Source organism: Pundamilia nyererei, unplaced genomic scaffold (assembly GCF_000239375.1).
Source record: "Pundamilia nyererei isolate P.nyererei 1_Seehausen unplaced genomic scaffold, PunNye1.0 scaffold00021, whole genome shotgun sequence".
Lineage (NCBI taxonomy): Eukaryota > Metazoa > Chordata > Actinopteri > Cichliformes > Cichlidae > Pundamilia > Pundamilia nyererei.
Window position 1 is genome coordinate 1,098,472 of NW_005187422.1, and position 19,594 is coordinate 1,118,065.

Below are 19,594 nucleotides of genomic sequence, written 5' to 3' on the forward strand. Positions count from 1 at the left end.
CAATGATCAAGCTACTTTAATCAGCTATAAAGCATCTGGATACAATTTAGTTTCAGTGTAACATGTGTCCAAACGTGTACGGTTTGCTGGAAGGAAAAAAAAAGAAAAACTTTACCACACACCACTTATCAGTGCACACTTGGGCTGAACAGTAAAACTTACCATCGGCAAAATAAATGCTTTAGCAACCAAAAAGAAATATAACTACAAACTGTCAGCACAAACTACAGAATGTTTTACAAACAGCAAATATCGCTATAACATTAGAAACTGCCAAGTCTCGCTCAGATGAGGTGCGAGTTATTTCATAACTGCTGTAAATGTTATCTTTTTCTTTAATATGCACACACTGTTTAAAGTGAAGCTAAATGAGTTTGATTTGAACAGCCAACGGCAACACACGTGCTCCCTGGCTCATTAATCCAACAAAGCTTTACGGCAGCCTGACATTATATGTGGCCTCCTTCAATTCTACTGACAAAATCCCAATTCTGTGGGGAGGCCTATTTTTGATATAGAAAAATATCCCTTTTTCCACAGTTAAAAGGATTTCTTACATATCATTTAACCTAGCTGGATTAACCTGGTAGGATGCTCGGGGCAAATATTTGCACAGTGGTCCCCGTTGACCCCCTTTTGCGCTTCCTTTTTTTGCAGTGTTTACAGCACCCTGTTGTGCAAAATTCCACATTGCACATAGTGACAACTGCAACTGCATAATTTGCCCTGAGATTCAGAAACTAAGCAATATCCCAGCTGGAATAAACACATCCCAGCTCCATGCAGGTTTTATTCGTGTTAGTCAGTTTGTGGTAATTCTGTTAAAACTTAATTTAGCTGAGAACAATTTAAACAACAATAATAACACTCAGGAATAGCTCAGCTAATAACATAGACCTTTTAGTTGTTATTGTACTTTGTTGCAGCAAATTCTCATACAAATATGCAATCAATCAAATTACCAAACATTCACTAGCACTTTAGGGCTCAGGGGCCCCTGGGGTCCTTGTTTTGGATTCCAAATTAAAGAAAGCTCCTTGTATGTTAGTAACTGGCTAAAAGCAAGAGAAAACACCAGCAGCTGGAATAAACATTTTTATTAACTTATAGTTTTAGAAAAAAACTCAACACAAATTCACAAACAATGATTAACATGCACAATTTTAGTATACAAGACAGTACAGTTACTTTTCAATATGAAAATGCCATTCTACATGTCAGTATCTCACAGAGATCAATGATTAATACACCAGTATTAAGGTCAGAGAACACACTATAGAAAAGCAGTAAGGTTGTCTTTGATGGCCATATTTGAAAAAGAAATATATGCAAGCTATATACACTGGACCTGGTGCACTTCTAGCAACAACCACAAAAAACCAAACTGACTGAAATGACTGAATGGATATAAATAGATACGTTGTTGCTCTGTGTTCAATACATTTCAGCCACTGCAATAATCCCTTTATTTACTTTCTTCAGATTGTACTTTGTAGTATTTTTTATAGCACAAGGTCAGAAACAATACTTTAATTTTCTTATGTGAACATGAGCAGACGTTACACATTAGGCTCAACTACGTCTATGTAAATAAAAGGCAGTTTGAGAAACTGCCACATAATTACGTACTGTAAATTAATAACCTTTTAGCCTGCAATCTGGCGATGAGGTTACCTTATTTGGATATTAATGGAAATATTAACACCACTCAGAAACACGCAAGCTGCTTTGAGGCCCGGTCACACCAGAAAACTGCACACCAAATTCATAAAACAGGCATCACAGCTTGACTGGCCAGTTTGTGAATTACTGGACATACTGTGGAGTTAGGACCACGCTCGAGCTAGGGCTCTTAAATCCTTCTGCTTTCTGTCTACTGGGTTATTTATTCCACGCTGTTATCTTGTTCCGAGGATTCACTCAGTGAAGACTTACCAAATGGTAGAAAAGGTTTGGCACTAGATTGGCTCCAGAGGGAGACATATATGATTAAAGACTTGCCTGACAATCAAAGCAGACTAGTGAAGAGCTATGAAAAAAAGGTCAGCACCTCAAAAGTAAAAATCATGTGATATACATGTAAAGTTTATGCAGCAAAATGCATAATATGCAAAAACACGAAATGTGCAAAGGAAAATGCCACGACTCTCACTTTCTTCTTGTACGTGAACTATAATTTCAGATACTTTGGTCCAACTCATTTTCATAGGAGAATATTTTAAATTTTACTTTAGTACATAGCTGCAAACTGTCCATCATATTTAAGTGTTGGAATACAGATAGATGTATCTGTATACTGTACAGCACTTATAGATTAAACAGTATATAGAATTTCACCTGAAATACATCTGGAAAACACCAATATTTCATGGTTAATGCTCTTTTCAACATGAAAATTAATTACTTTTCATTCCAGTCGTTGTGATATTTTTTTAGTTAGCCGGCCGAACCAGGCATTGTCATCGGTTGTGGGTTCTTGGACTATTTTCTCAATTCTTACAAACCATTCCTTGCCTTGGTGGGTGCACATGCCTGCTGAATCCATTTATGCTTTAAATCAGATAAAATCACAAACGTATTTAGCTGGCTCATCCAATTTAGCTCCAACCCGGGGAAAAAAATAGCTAGCTAGATTGCAAACTGCCAGGTCATTAGTACTGTCATAATGGGACATTAAGGACACACAGTTTATGCAAGAGAGAGGATTCGCACCACTGAAGCTCACAGAAACAGATCTTTTGTTGAGCAGGATACACTTAAACATACTGCAGTTAAATAAAAGTTGATAGTGCAGCAGAGTAAATTAGCCAGGCTAGCTCCCCCTATTTGGATTCTTATGCTGTAAGCAATGTCAGCGCCACCAAAAATTCACCCGTGTTTAACTCAAGGCAAGAAAAGTGACTGCACTGATCAAAGCAAGCCTGAACTGCTCTGGAACTGAAATTTCACCGTTTTAAATGCTGGTGTGACCGGGCCTTTCTGCTCTTGGAAAGAAAGATACAGTAGTACTGCTGCTGGAGCACGACAGGGTTTGTTTTGATGTGCAACTCAAAAGAATAAACCAGCTAATCAATTTCAGGTCACTGCTCCAATTCAAAGTCACAATCTACAAGTACACTACAAGCGGAGCAAATACAGTGATTTCTAGTCAAACCAAAAACACAACAACAACAGAAAATAAAAAGAATGTCTTTGAAGTCTTCCGATAGGGAGAAAAGTAGTGGAGGACATCTGAAACATCACTGACTGTAACACAACAAGTGCAATAAGAACACGGCCATCAGTCAATCAAGCAGCTGAATTGTGACGGCTGTAATAATGGGGCAGGAAAATCAATATCCCATTGACTGGTCTGCAGCAGTCTAATCAACAAGCGCGGCGCTTTATGAAACCAGTCAAGGAGCGGATAGGACAGCCTGATTATGTCGGACTTTTTTTACGAGGCCGCTGGGGTCCGCACACCTGCTCAGACATTTAAGTGAGGACATCCAGTCACCTTGCATCAATTCCTTGTGCTTTCATTCGACTTTGAGGTGGGGACTTTAGGGAGGGAGGGGGAGTAAAGAGTGCAAAATGCAGACGATGACAGTCTCTAGCTAATAACCGTACGCAGCCCCGTGTTCGGCAAAGGCACAGTAATGTGTAGCAGTTGGGTTGACTGTATCCTTCCACGTGAACATTGTCAGGACCCCAGCAATCACACCTCTGCTTTTACTTGGGTGGCTTTTGACAGACTCATCCACATGATAAAAAGGCGTGAAAAGTAGCTCCCTCAGCAGAGCAGCAATGTTCCTTTGTTAATGTTCAGCTTGGTATGTGTCCAACCGACAGCGATGAGGTGGGGGTAAAATGACAGCCATGCCTTTTGCTCCATTTCCAGTCAGGGCTCTTTCACCACGGTATTCGCATCAATTATTCTGATACCTTAATAGCCCATAAATTATGCTACGGATGGAGTCATACATTTATTATATCACAGACCATAAATACTGAGACCAGAATTTCCGTCATATATCTCAATCCATTGCGGCTTTCCTAAAGCTTCCAATCCCCTTTTGTCGTAGGTGCTCCGGTGTGTCAATGAAAATTTAATCAACATACCATTTCCGATAATGGGTTCTTCTACATGCCGAGGTTCCTATCCTTTCTAACTAATTTCTGCAGAAAAGAAAAGCAAACAATACCTCTGCTGCAACACGAATCTCTCTTCTAAGCTCTCTGAAGAGGAAAGAAAGAGGAAAAAAAAATTAATATACCTCTACCGAAGGCACTGTTATCCCAAAGTCCACTGTGCACCGGACCAGCTGGTCATCTGGGGTGTAGATGGTACATGTTCTCGATACGATGAACTGATCTAGTATACAGGTCGTCTAAATGTAGAGGAGGAACAGTACACATGGGATCTGCTCGACATTGAAATACCAAACGTTTCTATTCTCTGGAATCTGGGCTTTTTTTTCTGCTAGGCTGAAAATGTGGATAGGTATTTATTATTTAGAGGAGCATGAAACACAGCAAAATGCCACGATCTATCAGAGTACTGGGAGGGGGAACTTAGCTCAGGAGCCTATGGCTCTTGAACAGTCTTAAGTTTATTTTAGTGCACAGGTTAAGTGGGATTTGGACACAGTTGATCAGTTGGCTATTCATCTTTCACACATTTGACAAAACCTTGTAGAACTTTAAGCCTGCAATGGATGTTTTTGTTCGAAAAGGCTGCACAAATACTGGATAAGTGTGGTTTTAATGACTTGTGAGATGATCAAGTATGGATGCAATCTATCGTTATATTATATCAATTTGCTGAGACAATAACTTATTTTTTTCTTATAGGGTAAAACAAGCAGCCTCTGTTACCTACTTTGGTATGGACTATATATGTAAAGTCGGTTTTAAGGCATTAGTATCTCCAAAGATACTAAGATAAGTCATGTAGACATCAGAACTTCTAAAATGAAACCTAAAGCACGGTGGCACTTATGACACTGGAAAAAATACCAAAAGATTTCATGCACGCAAATCATCACATCTCTATCTGATGGTCCTTTAAGAAGAAGTGGCACGGTCTCTTTAAGAGTTTGGCGCAGTCCGGTCTTTTCCAGCCTTCCCCAGTCCAGCCGCTGAAACCCGGGCCTTGTGCCAGTCCAGTGGAGGGTTAACATAGGACAGGCTGACTGAAGGGATGGAGGGGGAGAGAGGGAGAGCACTCCATCGGCTGTGATTAAAGATCACCAGATGGAGCAGAGCAACGATGAGGACTGCAGAGTGACACAGCGGGCTGAGGTGACTCGCGCCCGAGCCCCGCGCTCCCATACCTGCAACCGAAAACCCACAGAGCAGCTCGTTAAGAACCAGAACTACCTCTCAACTCAAAGGAAGAAAACCCGCACTCTGCTGTGCTATCCTCTAAATTTCTGACAAGTCATCGTAAATCAAAAACCGAGCGTGACACTTTCCTATATCTACATTATTAGTGCCTTTCAACAGGAGAGGCTATCTAAGTATCCCGAGAAGATAAAATTGGTATCATATCAAAAGAGGAGAGCGCCAAATCGAGCTGCCTCACAATTTTGCACGGCAGCGGGATGGGAGCACAGAACTGCTTTATATGCTGCTGCGCTGAGCAGCCAGTCAACAAGGAATAATAACCCAATGGCAGAGATGGATGACACCGTGCACGCATTTCTAAAAAGGTCGCTTTTCTCGCACTGTCTATTACACCTGGTTGGAAAAGGATGCAATGAAGAAAAATTAAATGCTCTCTCTAAATTATGAATTCACCTGTAAGATTTATCAGTGGTTAAAAAAAGGAAAAAACAAGAAACTCACTTAATTTATGGATGTGGATAGGCTCACTTCCCACACCTTCGCCGCCCTCGCTCACGGCTTTGATCTGGATGAGATAGTTGTCGTTGGCTGAGAGGCTGAGCTCAGCAGTGGTTCGGTTGGTCAACACAGTAAGGATGTCATTGTAGCGATGTCTCTTCAGCATCACCTGAGGCAAGGGGGAGTGACTCCGGAAAATGAGCTAATGCAAACACCAACATTATTGTTTCTGGAGATAAATCACAGCTTTGCAAAATAGTGGGACTTACCAAATACCCAGTGACCTTTGACTCTGTCTCCATGGCTACTACAGGGTTCCAGTGCAGCGTAAGTGTGGAGCCAATCATGTTCCATTGTATGTTGAGCGGAGGCCGATCTGGAGCTACAAAAGAAATCAGAAGTAAGTATACAGAGGATATGCTGGTTGCCTTTTTTTTTTTAAAGCATCTTTCTGGAGAAACATTCAAATTCTTGGTTTTTGTTGAATTTCCAATAAAGTCAATAAACTGCACTGTAGACAACACTTAGTGATAATATGAGAAAACTGTTGGTGTCCCAAAACTAATGCTAGTGGAAGGCCAGACTGTACCTATCTCAGAGGCAGTGAGTCATTTAGCTGGAGTCAGGTTAGCCCTAACAAAGGAGAAAATGTTGTTGGAAACTCCTACTGGCAAGCTCTACCTCATCCTGACTGTTCATCCCGTTTTATTTTATCTTTTTTTTTTCTTTTTTCTCAGACACTCTGGGGATTCTTCACATGAGACACAAGGACCGTGTCACAAACTTAACAGAGATTTCGCTGGGTTTAAGTTTAATGCCATTATTTCAAATATTTCTTGGTGCTCGACAGCTTAGCTAGCTGGCTAATAACCCGAGCCATGCAGTAGCAGGACCCTGAGAGAAGTGAGCGTTGTCATAATGTGATATGGCACAGTCGTATCAGGGGCCCAAAGATAAAGTAAAAAGAATATTGGACACACTGCACTTCTTTTACTGACATAAATGTTCCTTATATATTACATTTATCTTTATATTTGAACTGACTTTTCAATTGACTATGAATCGCTGACTCGGGATCCAAGTTTGAATACCACGAGTTAGTTTCATATCCATGGTAGTGGCTAACAATCCTCTCAACTTGCTTGAGGGTAAAAAGAATAAAACAAAATTGCCCAACCCATCAGAAAGTGATTCTTAAAGGAAATCTGCTTGATTTTTCAAATTTGATGTCCTAATGCAAACTGGAAAACTACTCTTTTGTATACTGCTCATCTGATGAGGAGAATACAATTTTCTTTTCTGTTATTTTTATCCCCATGTTATCGATATTTGTGTACTGAATAGAGTTTTTCCTGCTCTTTCCATTCTGAGATTTCCAAAATACATTCACATATTTTTATATATTGTTATAATGCCAGTTCATCTCAGAGGAGCTTATTTATAATAGAAGAGAACTCCAAAGATCAGACAAAGATCTCCTATAAGCAAGCTCTTGGCGAGAGTGGGGACTCCCTACTGTCCACAAGCAGAGACCACCAGCAGAGCCAAGCTCAGAGGGGGACAGCTTTTGGCTATGACCAGTTTCAGAGGTGTAAGGAAAAAACATAAGAGCATACAAAGATAGGAAAAAATAAGCACAAATGTGGTCTAAACCTGCAGGGGCTGTTTAAACAGATTTGCCAAACTAAAGACGACTTCCTGGATTTGTTGCAGGCGTGACGCAGTTAGGGCTACTTCTGTTTGGAAAAAGGAACAGTCTGAGCACTAACAGTAAAGCTGAACAAATGCAACACCCAGCATGGTGAGGACAGTCCAATGCCAAACTGAAGGTTACCATGTAAAGATACTTTCAATGTGCGTCTGGGGATGGACTCACGTGGTTTCTTTGTAGTGCTGTTGATGGGCACGGACTGTGGCCCAGGGCCAGCCGTATTGAAAGCAGCCACAGACAGGTAGTACGCCGTATTTGCTTTCAGCCCTGTGATATTAACCAGCGTGTAATTTCCAGATAAGCGCACTTTGCCAATAGTGTCAGGCTTGGTGTCATCTTCCCAGTACATGACCTGGTAGGAGAAGAAGGGTAAAAAAAAACGTCAGGCTCCCAGGTGCAAAGATTCAAGTGGTGCATTTCATTGCATTATTAAAATTCATAATCCATCGTGAAATCTGAAATGCTGTTTGTATTACAGAAAGGGAGGGGGAGGAGGTGGTGAATAATACATTTTTCACTAGTTGAGTCTCAGCCGCCCTACTTATATACAGAGGGCACTAGAGAGCCATATGATCACTGACCCAGGATCAAAAATTCTGCCTTAAGCCTTTCTAAGTCTAAGGAAAGTGGATCTTAAAGAAAAGAGGTTATGGATAAATCTTGAGAATATTGTTTTTAAAAGAATACTTTAGTTTAGCAAAGCATCAGGTCTGTAAAACTAGATGCAGAGCTAACTTTCCCCCAGGCTTTTAGCCAACACTTAGAGGTGCAGGTGACGCGATATTTGATAAAGCAAACTTGCCACTTGCTGTGGGTCATCTTTAATATTCATGTATCTCGAATTCAGTGACAAGACTTGAGTCAATAAGTGATTAAACTGAAATGTGAAGCCTGTCCTACGGGATACCCCTGTTTTTCAATTGCCCATAAATTGTTGTATTTCCAATTTGTTGACAATTAAAGTCATGTTTAATTAAGATCAGAAATCAAATCTTTTCAGCAGGATTATTAAATCTGAACGTCGACTGAATTTACAAGCCCAACAACATCTCCTTAAAAGCTGAGTGCCTCACACGTGTAGTCCTTGCTTTCCATACTGTTGGTGGCCTATTGAGATTCAGCAGCCCAAATCCACTTCAGAACCACATTTGGAGAATTGAGCTCTGTTCTGAAAGCACAATGTGGCCAGCACTATGGCAACTGCAGAGCTTTGTGCAAGGGGCCAGAGGTGACAGATACTGAAAGAGCACAGGAGGAGGGAGACTAAAAACAGCAAAGCCTTCTTTGCATTCTTGAAGCGATGAGGGATTTTTATTTTCCTCTCATGGGTTCAGTGTTGGGGTGCCAAAGTATTGCGATCACTTTGTGATGGTAACGCATTAAACAAAATCTCTTCTGAGATATATGCAAAGATACCGGAGAATATCATAAGCTAAAGAGAGAGACTCATTTAAAAAAAACAAACAAACAATGGATAAGACGGATAAACAAGGCACCGGGAAATACCCACTTATCATGTTATTTGAAAGGGAAATAAAAAAAGAGAGAAAAGAATATGATTTTGTAGCAGTTCGTACCTCATATCCAAGCACTCTTTCAGGGATGGTGGGAAGAGCTTCCCAGCTCACTTCAATTTGTGCTGCAGACACACTTCTAGCCCTAACCCTCTTAGGAGCCACACTGGGGACTGCAGAAATAGAGCAGAAATGTGGTAAGAATCCCACAGACTCATCCAACACCATCACACACACTAATAGCAATAAGAGGTAAGGCACAAAATAGACCTGTAGTTTCACTGAAAAGCTATTTCCCCCGCTCTCTTTTAATGGGATCTGTGACTGACATAAGGGAAGACTATCTGCCCGGCAAATTCAATTAACAGGATACCTCCCTGACAGTGCGGTGTGGTAAGAGTCTGCTAGGATTTCCTGTAATCTACCAGCACGATAACTAATATCAGGTTGACATTCCCAGCTTGAGAGTGGAAGGAAATAACAGCACTGGAAAAAAAGCAGCTCATTTCATGATTACTATTCAAGGTCATGGTTATAAGGAGGGAGATTATAGCTTATTTAAGCGTCACTCTCTGCCGCCAGGCTGAGAAGTTTGTACCCTACCTTCCTCTGCCGAGTACACGACGGCGATCGAGCTGAAGGGCCCCTCGCCTCGGTTGTTGTATGCCCCCACTTTGACGTCAAAAGGCGAGAAGGGTGGGATGGTGTCATTTCGGAAGACGTAACGCGCCGCGGGTGTGGAGATAACCGCTCGCGTCCACGTGACCGTGCCCACAGGCCTGAAGGCGATGATGTAGCCGAAGCCCTCTCCGTTCTGCAGTTCCTCGGGCACAGGCTGGGAGCAAAACACAAAACTATAGTGATATTAAAACGCATACAGACAAAAAAACAGACAGGCCCGTCTCTGCACTGTGCCTCGACTAAGGGATATCGTGAACAGACACAGCCCCTTTCTCAGCTGCCACCACCTAGAAGCCTCCACAAATGCCTTTTACCTTATCTTTTCTTTTCATATGTGATTGTGGCTAAAGAGCACAGTTCTTTCTAAAGAAAGTGTCCCCATCCCTGCTTTTGGAGGAATAAATGGCACTTGGGGGCTGAGCCAGATGAATGGTGTCTCCTTCTAATGGGGGTCATAAAATTGCTCCTTTCAATTCTGCACAATTAAGCAAAACCATTACCCGGCAATGGAGAGAACAGTAAAATGTGACAGATGACTTACCTCCCATGTTATCACTAATTCAGACTTTGTGCCGCCTCCACCTCCAACATCAGTGGGAGCTGTATCAGGAACTGAGAGGTAAAGCCCAAAGGGGAGCAATTAGAACACAGTTTACAAAGCTCAACGACAAGCCTCGACTTGTAACCTTATGACGAGTATGCCAGCTGCAGATACTTCGCCTTTCATTTTACACCCCACAAATCCCCCACTTTGTGCAAACACAAGCATTGCAGAGAATAGTGACTTACAGACTTTGCCCAAATGTCAGCGTGCATACACCACAAGCCAAGATTTGTAATATTTTGCAAATGACATTTGACTCAACCCACTCCTTTTCAATTCCCACTAGGCTGTTTGTGCACTGCAGCGTGCTGGAAAAAACGACAGTGTAGGTGGAGGAGCACTCAAGCACGTCCTCATAGTATCCTTTCGTAAGTGGAGCCCTGATTTAGTAAGCAGCGTTTGTGTTTGAAGCCCAGGAGTGGTTGAATGCTTGGAATTGAGATTCCTTTTTTTTTCCTACCCAGACTTGATATCCTTCTTTTTTTTGCCATACCTACAACTTTAACTACAATAAAACATTCATTATATATAAACAAAGTTATATGAAAAATATAACTGAAAAATATAAAATGTTATGATTTAGAAAATATTTGAGAGTTTCTGTAACACTTTAAGGCTTTGCATGCTGCTCTACTGAAGCAGAAGATGCATGTTTTAAGCTACGTACGCCAGGTCTGCAAAGGGGCTAAAAAGGGGGCTATTTTCAAGAGACGGGGCAACATAGGATAGAGTAAAATGACAGGCTCATCAAAGAAGCCTTAAAATTGTTAAAGCGTACCTGTTATGCTTATTTGATGCTCTATATTCTTTGACTCTACTAGAGTAGCTTTCCATGATTCCCAGTTCAGACTAGTCCTCCGTTCTTGGTGCCTCAGTTCATCCTCTGTCTGAAATAAGCTGTTTTAGTTCCTTCTACAAAGTGAACTTCTAAAGCGAGTGATTTAGCCTATAAATGCTTCATTTTGAGTGTGAAGGATCCATTTCCAGTTGACACAAAATCTAAGGTCCATAGCCAGATAGTTCTTCTCTATTCTGACCAGGGGCAAACACACAGGACAAGGTCAGACTTTACTCCAATCAGTAGCAAAAATGCAAAATAATATTTAGAAAAAGTTTAAACCTCACAGTGATAACAAAGTGATAATGTGCTTGAAATTCTTGCAATTTAAAAAAAAAAAAAAGCCCAAACTATAACATGTACATAAGTATTCACAGCCTTTAACACATAAAACTGAGCTCAAGAATTGTCTGCAGACCTCCAAGACAGGACTGCACTGAGGCACAGAAACAGTTCTGCAGCACTTTAGGTCCCAATGAGCACAGTGGTCCCCATCATCTGTAAACAGAAAAAGTTTTGAACTAACAGGAGTCTTCCCTGAGTTATCAGGGAGAATGGCCTCAGTCAGGGAGGTGACCAAGAACCCAGTAGTCATTCTGATAAAGTTCCAGCGTTGTACTGTGGAGAGAAGAGAAGCTTCCAGAAGGCCACCTATTTCTGCAGCATTCCACCGATCAGGCCTGTATGGTAGAGTTGCCAGATAGAAGCAACTCCTCGGCAAAGGGCACACCACAGCCTGCCTGGAGTTTGCCAAAAAGCACCTGAAGGACAAAATCCTGTGGTCTGATGAAATGAAGATTGAACTGCTGGTCTGAATGTCAAGCCTCCATGTCTGGGGAAACCAGGGACTGCTCATCACCAGGCCAATGCCAACCCTACAGTGAAGCATGGTGGTGGCAGCATTACTGTGGTCATGTTTTTTATTATGGGGTATTTTGTGTGAATTTAACCAGTGTTGGAATAAGGCAATAACATAACAAAATGTGGAACCACTATAAATACTTGTAAATCGCAAACCTTATGTTCATTTTTACTTGTTTTCAAAACATTTCAAATGGAAACACCATGGAGTTTCTTGGTTTTTCAGAAGAATAAGCTACTTCATTATTTACACCCTGCTAGTACTGGTTTGGAACCCTTTCTGCCTTCAGAACTGCCTTAAGTCTTTGCCTTAATTCATTTCTCAGAGATTTTGGTTCATGTTGACACGATAGCATCACATAGTTGCTCCGGATTTGCTGGCAGCACATTCATGAATGTGAATCTCCTGTTTCACCACATCCCAAAGTATTGGATTGAGATCTGATGACATTTGAGTACTGTGAACTTCCTGTCATGTTCAAGAAATCAGTTTGAGGTAAACAAGGACATGGTCAACAACAAAACTGATGCTGAAACGATGCTCAGTTGTTACTAATGACATCAGGATCTGCCAGAACAACTGTCCCACACCCTATTTTACCAACATCGCCTACACCATTGATGCAAGGAGGGCTGGCTGTTATTTACACCAAACTGACCATACCACTGGAATGCTGCAGCTGAAACTCGGACTCCTCAGACCAGGTAACGCGTTTCCAAACTCCTGTCCAGTTTGGTGGGCCGACAAATTTACAGATGAGCGAATACTATTGGTAATATTACCTATTTGCTTATCTGTTGGTATCATCATTCGCAATAAATTCCCACAAATGAAAATGTAAAAAGTAAAGAAGAGGGGGGTTGAAACACAGTTCATTCTTACTACATACTTTGTCCACTAGAGGGCATTCTGCAACGTCCCTGTTGGCAACACAGCTTTGAAGTGCCACAAAAACATTAACCAGCTGATCCGAGCACTGCAGGGTAATGAGTAAATAAATGACTAACCATAACCAATTAGAGCAGGGCGATATGACCAAAAATATTTATCACGATATACATTTGAAAATTTGCGATAACGATATAACTGACGATATAATTGATACTAGACAAAATACTTTAAAACTCCACAACTTTATTAGTGCAAAAAAAAAAAACATCAATGTATTTTCACTTAAACAAGCAGCTGTTTTTTATGTGCATTAAAGTTATATAAAAATGTAACAGTGCAAATGCAAATTCCTTGCTGACAGTTTAACCAAAGGTGTTTAAGTGTGCCGTATTTTCCAAAAAACACGCTAATAACAACGGCCCGCTAGCATGCTCTACCAAAAATAGTGCTTTGTTGTGTATCTGACGGACGAAAGCTAAACCAGTTCCACACCACTGAAGTTGCAGCATTTTTACAAACCAATTCTGGCACATCCGTTTCATTCAACGATCCGCTTTCACCCTTCTCATTCTCCGTCACCGACATGCTTTTTCCGCCATGTCTGTATGAAAACAAAGGCACTGCGCATATTCTATCGCGATATTTCATTTTCTTATCGTTGCCCAACCTTAACGGTATGATATGACCCAGCCCTAAAACCAATGCTGGTGAAATCTGTTATATATCGAATATATTGGAATATCAGATTTTTTAAATGACCAAATATCGGTATTGATATCCTAAAAAAAAAAACACAACCCTATATTGGTTGGGATCTACTACAGATGGATGTGTGGGGAAACCCAGCAGATCAGCAGTTTCACCTTTCTTCTCCATCCTGATACTTGGGTTAATCTTCAGCAGGTAATCTTTACCATATCTAAAATGCTACAATGCACTGAGTTGCTACTATGTGATTGGGTGATTTGAAGTTTAATTATCAAGCAATTTATCGTTTCTACCTAATGAAGTATGTGGTATTCATTCCTGTGAAATCATCTGTAGCATAGCCGTCACTTTCTTGGACATATTAACTTTAGCTCACTATCACACCATTGCAAGTGTTTTTGTTAAAAAAAAAAAAAAGCACTCCGCCGTCAAGCAAACTGGCAATAACATCAAAAACCGCCAACACAAATAAAATAAGCGTCACTTTTGGAATTGATTTTCCACAGTTCTGTGGTTGTGCTATAATCTCAACTCATTTTTTGCCAAGGAAGACATAGAGTCCCAGAAAGTGAACATTTTAAAGTAAAGCTGATCCATCGGTGCTTATATCTGTTAATGTGTGTAGCTTAAATTTTTTTGATGTACATACTTGCATCCTCCGTCCTGGTCTTGGCTGAGGCTGGGCTAGGCTCGCCAAGACCTACAGCATTGCGTGCCACCACCCTGAACTCGTGCTCCACCCACGCATTCAGACCCACCACCGTGGCTGTCAGCATGTTACCATTGACCACCTCTGGCACTGCAAAGTGGAAATTCAGTTCTTTAATAGAAAAATAATTGAACGATAAACAACTGGACTCCAACTGAATGATGAGCAAATAAATATCCAGGCAAAATAAATACTACAGAAGCCTCTTTTCAGCGTACCTGTGTCTACAGCCTGCCAGCCCACGGTAAAAGGAGTTCGAGCCTGGATGATGTAGCCGGTGATGGGGCTGCCGTTGTCCCTTCCGGGAGTCCAGGATAACTGTGCTGTACTGTCTGTGATTTCCTCCACTGATACCTTGTCCGGAGGACCTGGGGGACCTGCATCAATCAGACAGTGACGAGGGTGAACCCAAGGTGAGCACCCATTTAAAAAAGCCTCCTCTCATCAAGCTCATAAAGACTTGTACACATTGTTACATATCAAGGCCATCACACTCGCTTTAATTAAGGGCTGCGCCCTTGGTGTGTACACGCTTTATGTGTGTGTATGTGTGCGAGTGTGGGATTCTTAAGTGATGAGTTCACCGGCTGTGGAAAGATAAAGTGAATGGGATCGTTTATTAGAAAAGGAAATAGGTGCTTCATGAGGAGGAGACATCAGTAAGTAGAAAAAGGAAAGAATAGAAAAGCGAGTGTTTGCGACTACAACATGCTCAGTCTTTACCATGTTATAGCCGTTTGCTTTGCTGCTCCATTATTCAAATGCTTTCCATGATATTTTGCTGGTGTGTAAATGAGCCAATTACAGTCATTTTCTGTGATAAACATTGCCTTCTCAAAGCACCTGGGACAGCTATTAGAGTTTGTTTAGGGCAGGAATACCAATGTAAATCACCAGAGATACGCTTGTACACGGAGCCAGATACACCAGGCACATATCAACAAAGCTACTTCAGCTACCTCAGAGCGAGCGTGTACACCATTACTGCATTTCAGTAACAAGTACAGTATATATTGTAAACAGGAGCTGACGTTACAGACTGAGACAGACATTTTTGCTTCCCCATCGTGTATCTTTAGCGAGAGCCTCGGGGATGTTTCGCACCCTTCTGTCAAACTTTTTTTGCTTTGAATACTTTTACACACACTCTGTGGTAGCCGTGCTACGGCGCTCACACAAAAGCAACCGAAATCTGGCCCTTCTCTTACCTTTGACGACCAAAATGGCAGAGGTGGACAGGTTTTCCACATCAGTGTCAATAACACAGACATATTTCCCACCGTGGTTCAGCTGGATGTTACGAATCATCAGATCCCCTGATATGCTCTGAAAGAGAGAAATAAGGTTAAGTAAGAGATGTAGCGTTAATTATTCTTCCAGCCTGTGGCTCTGGGATGCTTTTACATTTCATAACATCCAATACAATCACAGCGACTCCGGGCCGCTGATTTTTGCATCTTTCAAACACAAACAACTGACATGGCAGATGTACTCAGAGCAAATAACCCTATTGGCCGTCCTTCAGGCACTATCTAACCAACCGGCCTCCAAACCCCCTGTAAACAACTACCCGCTACACACAGGACACACAAAACAAACACAGTCGAGCTAATTGGCAAAGCAATCCTAATTATTCTCTAATTACACAAGCTCAAGCAAGATATGAGTCTAACTCCCAGTGTAAAGAGTAAATATTATTTTACATGGGCTGCATGCATGTGATGGCCGTGAGGAACATGCAACGAAACACAGCAGCAGATGTTAATTTTCTTATCTGGAAAAGGGGAGTTACTGTGTGTGGCTACATAAAGCAGAATTACCTTAAAAATGAGGTTGTAATTCTGCATTTTTCTTTGTTTTCAAAAAGAATGAAAATCATTCTTTATTCCTAACATCTTCTAGTGCTTTCGACTACAAAGACACCTCTCCTAAAAACAGCTAGCAAGTACGGTGCATAGCTCATTTCTCTGTACTGACAGAATATGTTAGTGATCAGAATAGTTTTTTTTCCAGCATCCGTGAAAGTATTTGTTCATTTTAAAATTCATGTGGGAAAACGCGGCACAAAATTACTCATCAGTCGTACGCAGCGAATCTAAACTGTGCAGCTGATTTAGCTCTTCATAGCTCACTTAAATATTCTTTCAGTGCATTCCAATTAGCCGAGCATTCATCACATCGCAATGAAACAACCCAACCTAAAAGCTATCATGCTACACTTCAGCATGTCTGCGTCATTCAATCATCTTGTAAAGCGAGATTATTAGAGCCCCCTTGCACAGCGTGACACGCACTTGCTACTGTACGGCATCAGATGGGTCTTTGGGGGGGATCAACTGATTGATTGTTTGGGGGTTTTCTGATGGGTGCTCAAAGGCAATAAGAAAAGTATTGAAAGTCAGCAGACTTAATACGCTTTATCCAGGCAACATTACTGCGCTCTCATTTGGACTGCTGATGGGAGTCGGGCCTTTTGAAAGTCACCTCTTGAAGTGGCCTGTCACAAAGCATGTCAGCCAGAGAATAAGAGTGTGCTGCTTTAGAAACTAGTCACCTGGGGGAGAGCCAGGTAAGACTCACTGCAGTCACAGTAGATCTCATCACCTCCAAAGGCTAGTGATCATAGTTCCACTGTGCCGCGACTGGGCATGAACACCCATGGATCTTCACCTCTCTAAGGCAACTGACAAAGCAGAGCTGAGCCGAATGGCACTTCTATGCGCCCAAGGGATAAAGTGACTATCTTTCTTGCTCTTTTTTTCTCTTTTACCCTTCCTTTCATCTTCTCTCCTCTTCCCTGACAGTTTTGAAGCGCCATGCCTGATTCTCCTTCCAATGTCAGCCGCCACCTGGCCGACCCGAGAGCTTGCGATGCGTCGCGGGCTTCCTGCCTTGGCAGGAAGGAAGTGATGAGGCAGATTTGCTTTAATTATGTTAATTAATTCATCAGAAGCTGTTGAGCAGGGGGTTGGTAATCTCTCTGGACAGGGGAAACAGACTCTGTGAAAACTATCTCTCATTAAATGCCTATGCACAGTTCAATGTCATTAGTAATTGCCATTTGCTTTCATGAAGAAACGAGTGCGCCGTGTCCACAAAACCGTGAGCGTATTGAGATACGACGTCAACTATTACCACATGAATGGCAGTGATCAGACTCTAAAACCTCGGATGATAAGCGGCGGTATGTGAAGCAAAAAGAGTGTGCATAGCAATTTGAAACTGACAAGCTTTGAACAATTAACTTTGCCCTTCATCAAAAGGAACAAATATTCAACAAAAAAATAATAAAAAGGCATCACTTATCAATATTTCAAGGCATATGGATTTCAAATGAACATTTACTGGTGCCAGGCCTGCCCTTGGTGAATGCCAGCCAGCTCATTACTTAATTATTTCGGGACTCTAGATTCATAAATAGGTATGCAAATTCAATTACAGCGCAGGGAGATGATAAGAAAATGTTCTCCCTTGAGGTACAGGAATTAGAAGTTGAAGGGATGAAAAGTATAAAGACTTTATTAACGAGGGCCCTCTGTAAGACTAAAATGGCATTTCACTGATATATTTTTAGAGGTGTAACACATGGCAGCCCGCACAGGCAATTCAAAAGGTAAGGATCCCAATTACAGAGCTGATACCGCCATTCAGATACTGCGGTATCTGTAACTGATATCGCTACCTTTTTGAAATTCTGTCCACAACTGACCACAGAGAAACCTTCAAATCTTCACCTAAATCTCTTCGTTTGAGTATTATTAGGGTTTATGAAGCCCTCAGCCGGGCTGTGGAGCATACCCTTGCGCGTTACACACTGTGTCCCAATTAATCCCAGAGTAGCCAGAAAGTATCTGAGTTTAATGCTCGACATGACTCACCCCACCCACTCTTTCAAAATGATCGCTGTCTCGCTGGAAGTCGATGAGCTGGCCGTTGAATGCCCACGAGAAAGAGACATCCAGAGCTGGATCGGAGGCAATCTGGCAGGGTAACACGATGCTCTCGCCAACAATAATCTCCATGTTAGTAGGCCTCATGGTGATTCTGGTGGGCTCTGGCCAGACAACAGATGACAGCACAAGCATGATAATATCTCTGCCACTGAAACCTCTAACACCACCATGACCCCTGCAACTGCCATTTCACTCCAATTCGCAGCTAAACCGAGCAACAGTCATTAAATTACCCATGAATGTGGCTTTTTTTCTGATTTTAATAAGCACTTAAATTCCAAGCTTGTCCATTAGTAACATTTAATGACTCTGCGGGTTCACATTTTATCTCCCTAGATCAATTTGGACGAAAAAAAAAAAAGTTGTTTGAAACAGGATTACTGAGATGGGAGCACATTCTTACTGGTGACTGTGGTGGATTGGGGGCCTCAGAATATGTTGACAAAAGGTCAGAGTAATTAAATTTCATGACATTAAATGGTTCAGCTGTCAGAGTATGAGAAGAATAGAAAGTAATGAGAAAAAAAAGTTGCACACACAACAGATTAAAAATAGGGGACTACATGAATGTTTTATGTCATTGCACTCATAAATAATGACCTTTAACTAAATCAGTGATAAGCATTTGTTGCTTACTTAACTGTTATTTTAGCTGCTATTTACCAGGCCCATTAATTTTACAATATCCTTGCTTGATAACACACGCAATAAGCTGAAAGAAACAAATACATAAAAATAAGGACAAGAAAGAGCTGACTTTTATTTTGGAAATACTTCAAGGAAACGTATTTGCTAATAAGAAAATTTCAAAAATACCGTATAGTTGATAAAGTCTTATCAACTATACGGTATTTGAAGTTACTTTAACATAAACAATCAAATCAAATTTAGCATATAAGAGCAGAAAACGCGCCATAGTACAGTATAACATCAGCCCTGGATTCTGCCCTGCCTGGTTTTGTTGTGGTCTTACCAAACTCACTGATTCACCATTCAGTCCTTCTCTGAATAGAAATCTTGACAATGCCTGCTGCCTTAAAAATATCAATGAGTGCATATTTCATAGAATTTCAGTTAGAAGAGCTGAAAGACGAGACTGATCGTCACAACTTCTGCCAGCAGTTACAGGATTTTTTGGCTCAGCACTTCATGGCATGTGTTTGAGTACACGTGTGTGGCAAGATCATGACCCATCAAAATCCAACAGTTAAAGTTTTTAGCCATGTTCTTGGTCCAAACAAGTGTCCAGATGGTTGCTGTAACTCAATCTTTCCTAGCACAATGCTGCATTGCAGCA

At 41.3% G+C, this 19,594-nt stretch overlaps 1 protein-coding gene across 1 annotated transcript in view; it reads right to left on the bottom strand.

Moving 5' to 3' along the window:
• Positions 1-1,088: 1,088 nt before the first annotated feature.
• The window catches only part of cntn3b (contactin 3b), a 53,823-nt gene continuing 35,317 nt past the window's right edge, over positions 1,089-19,594 (bottom strand). The window contains exons 13-23 of the mRNA XM_005726623.1: positions 18,223-18,398; positions 15,553-15,670; positions 14,563-14,721; positions 14,285-14,434; positions 10,274-10,344; positions 9,655-9,886; positions 9,115-9,224; positions 7,703-7,889; positions 6,096-6,208; positions 5,830-5,995; positions 1,089-5,315 (exon numbers count right to left, since the gene is read on the bottom strand). Of these exons, the coding sequence (XP_005726680.1) occupies positions 5,071-5,315; positions 5,830-5,995; positions 6,096-6,208; positions 7,703-7,889; positions 9,115-9,224; positions 9,655-9,886; positions 10,274-10,344; positions 14,285-14,434; positions 14,563-14,721; positions 15,553-15,670; positions 18,223-18,398 (1,727 nt within the window). The 3' untranslated portion in view covers positions 1,089-5,070. The remainder of the gene's footprint in view (positions 5,316-5,829; positions 5,996-6,095; positions 6,209-7,702; positions 7,890-9,114; positions 9,225-9,654; positions 9,887-10,273; positions 10,345-14,284; positions 14,435-14,562; positions 14,722-15,552; positions 15,671-18,222; positions 18,399-19,594) is intronic.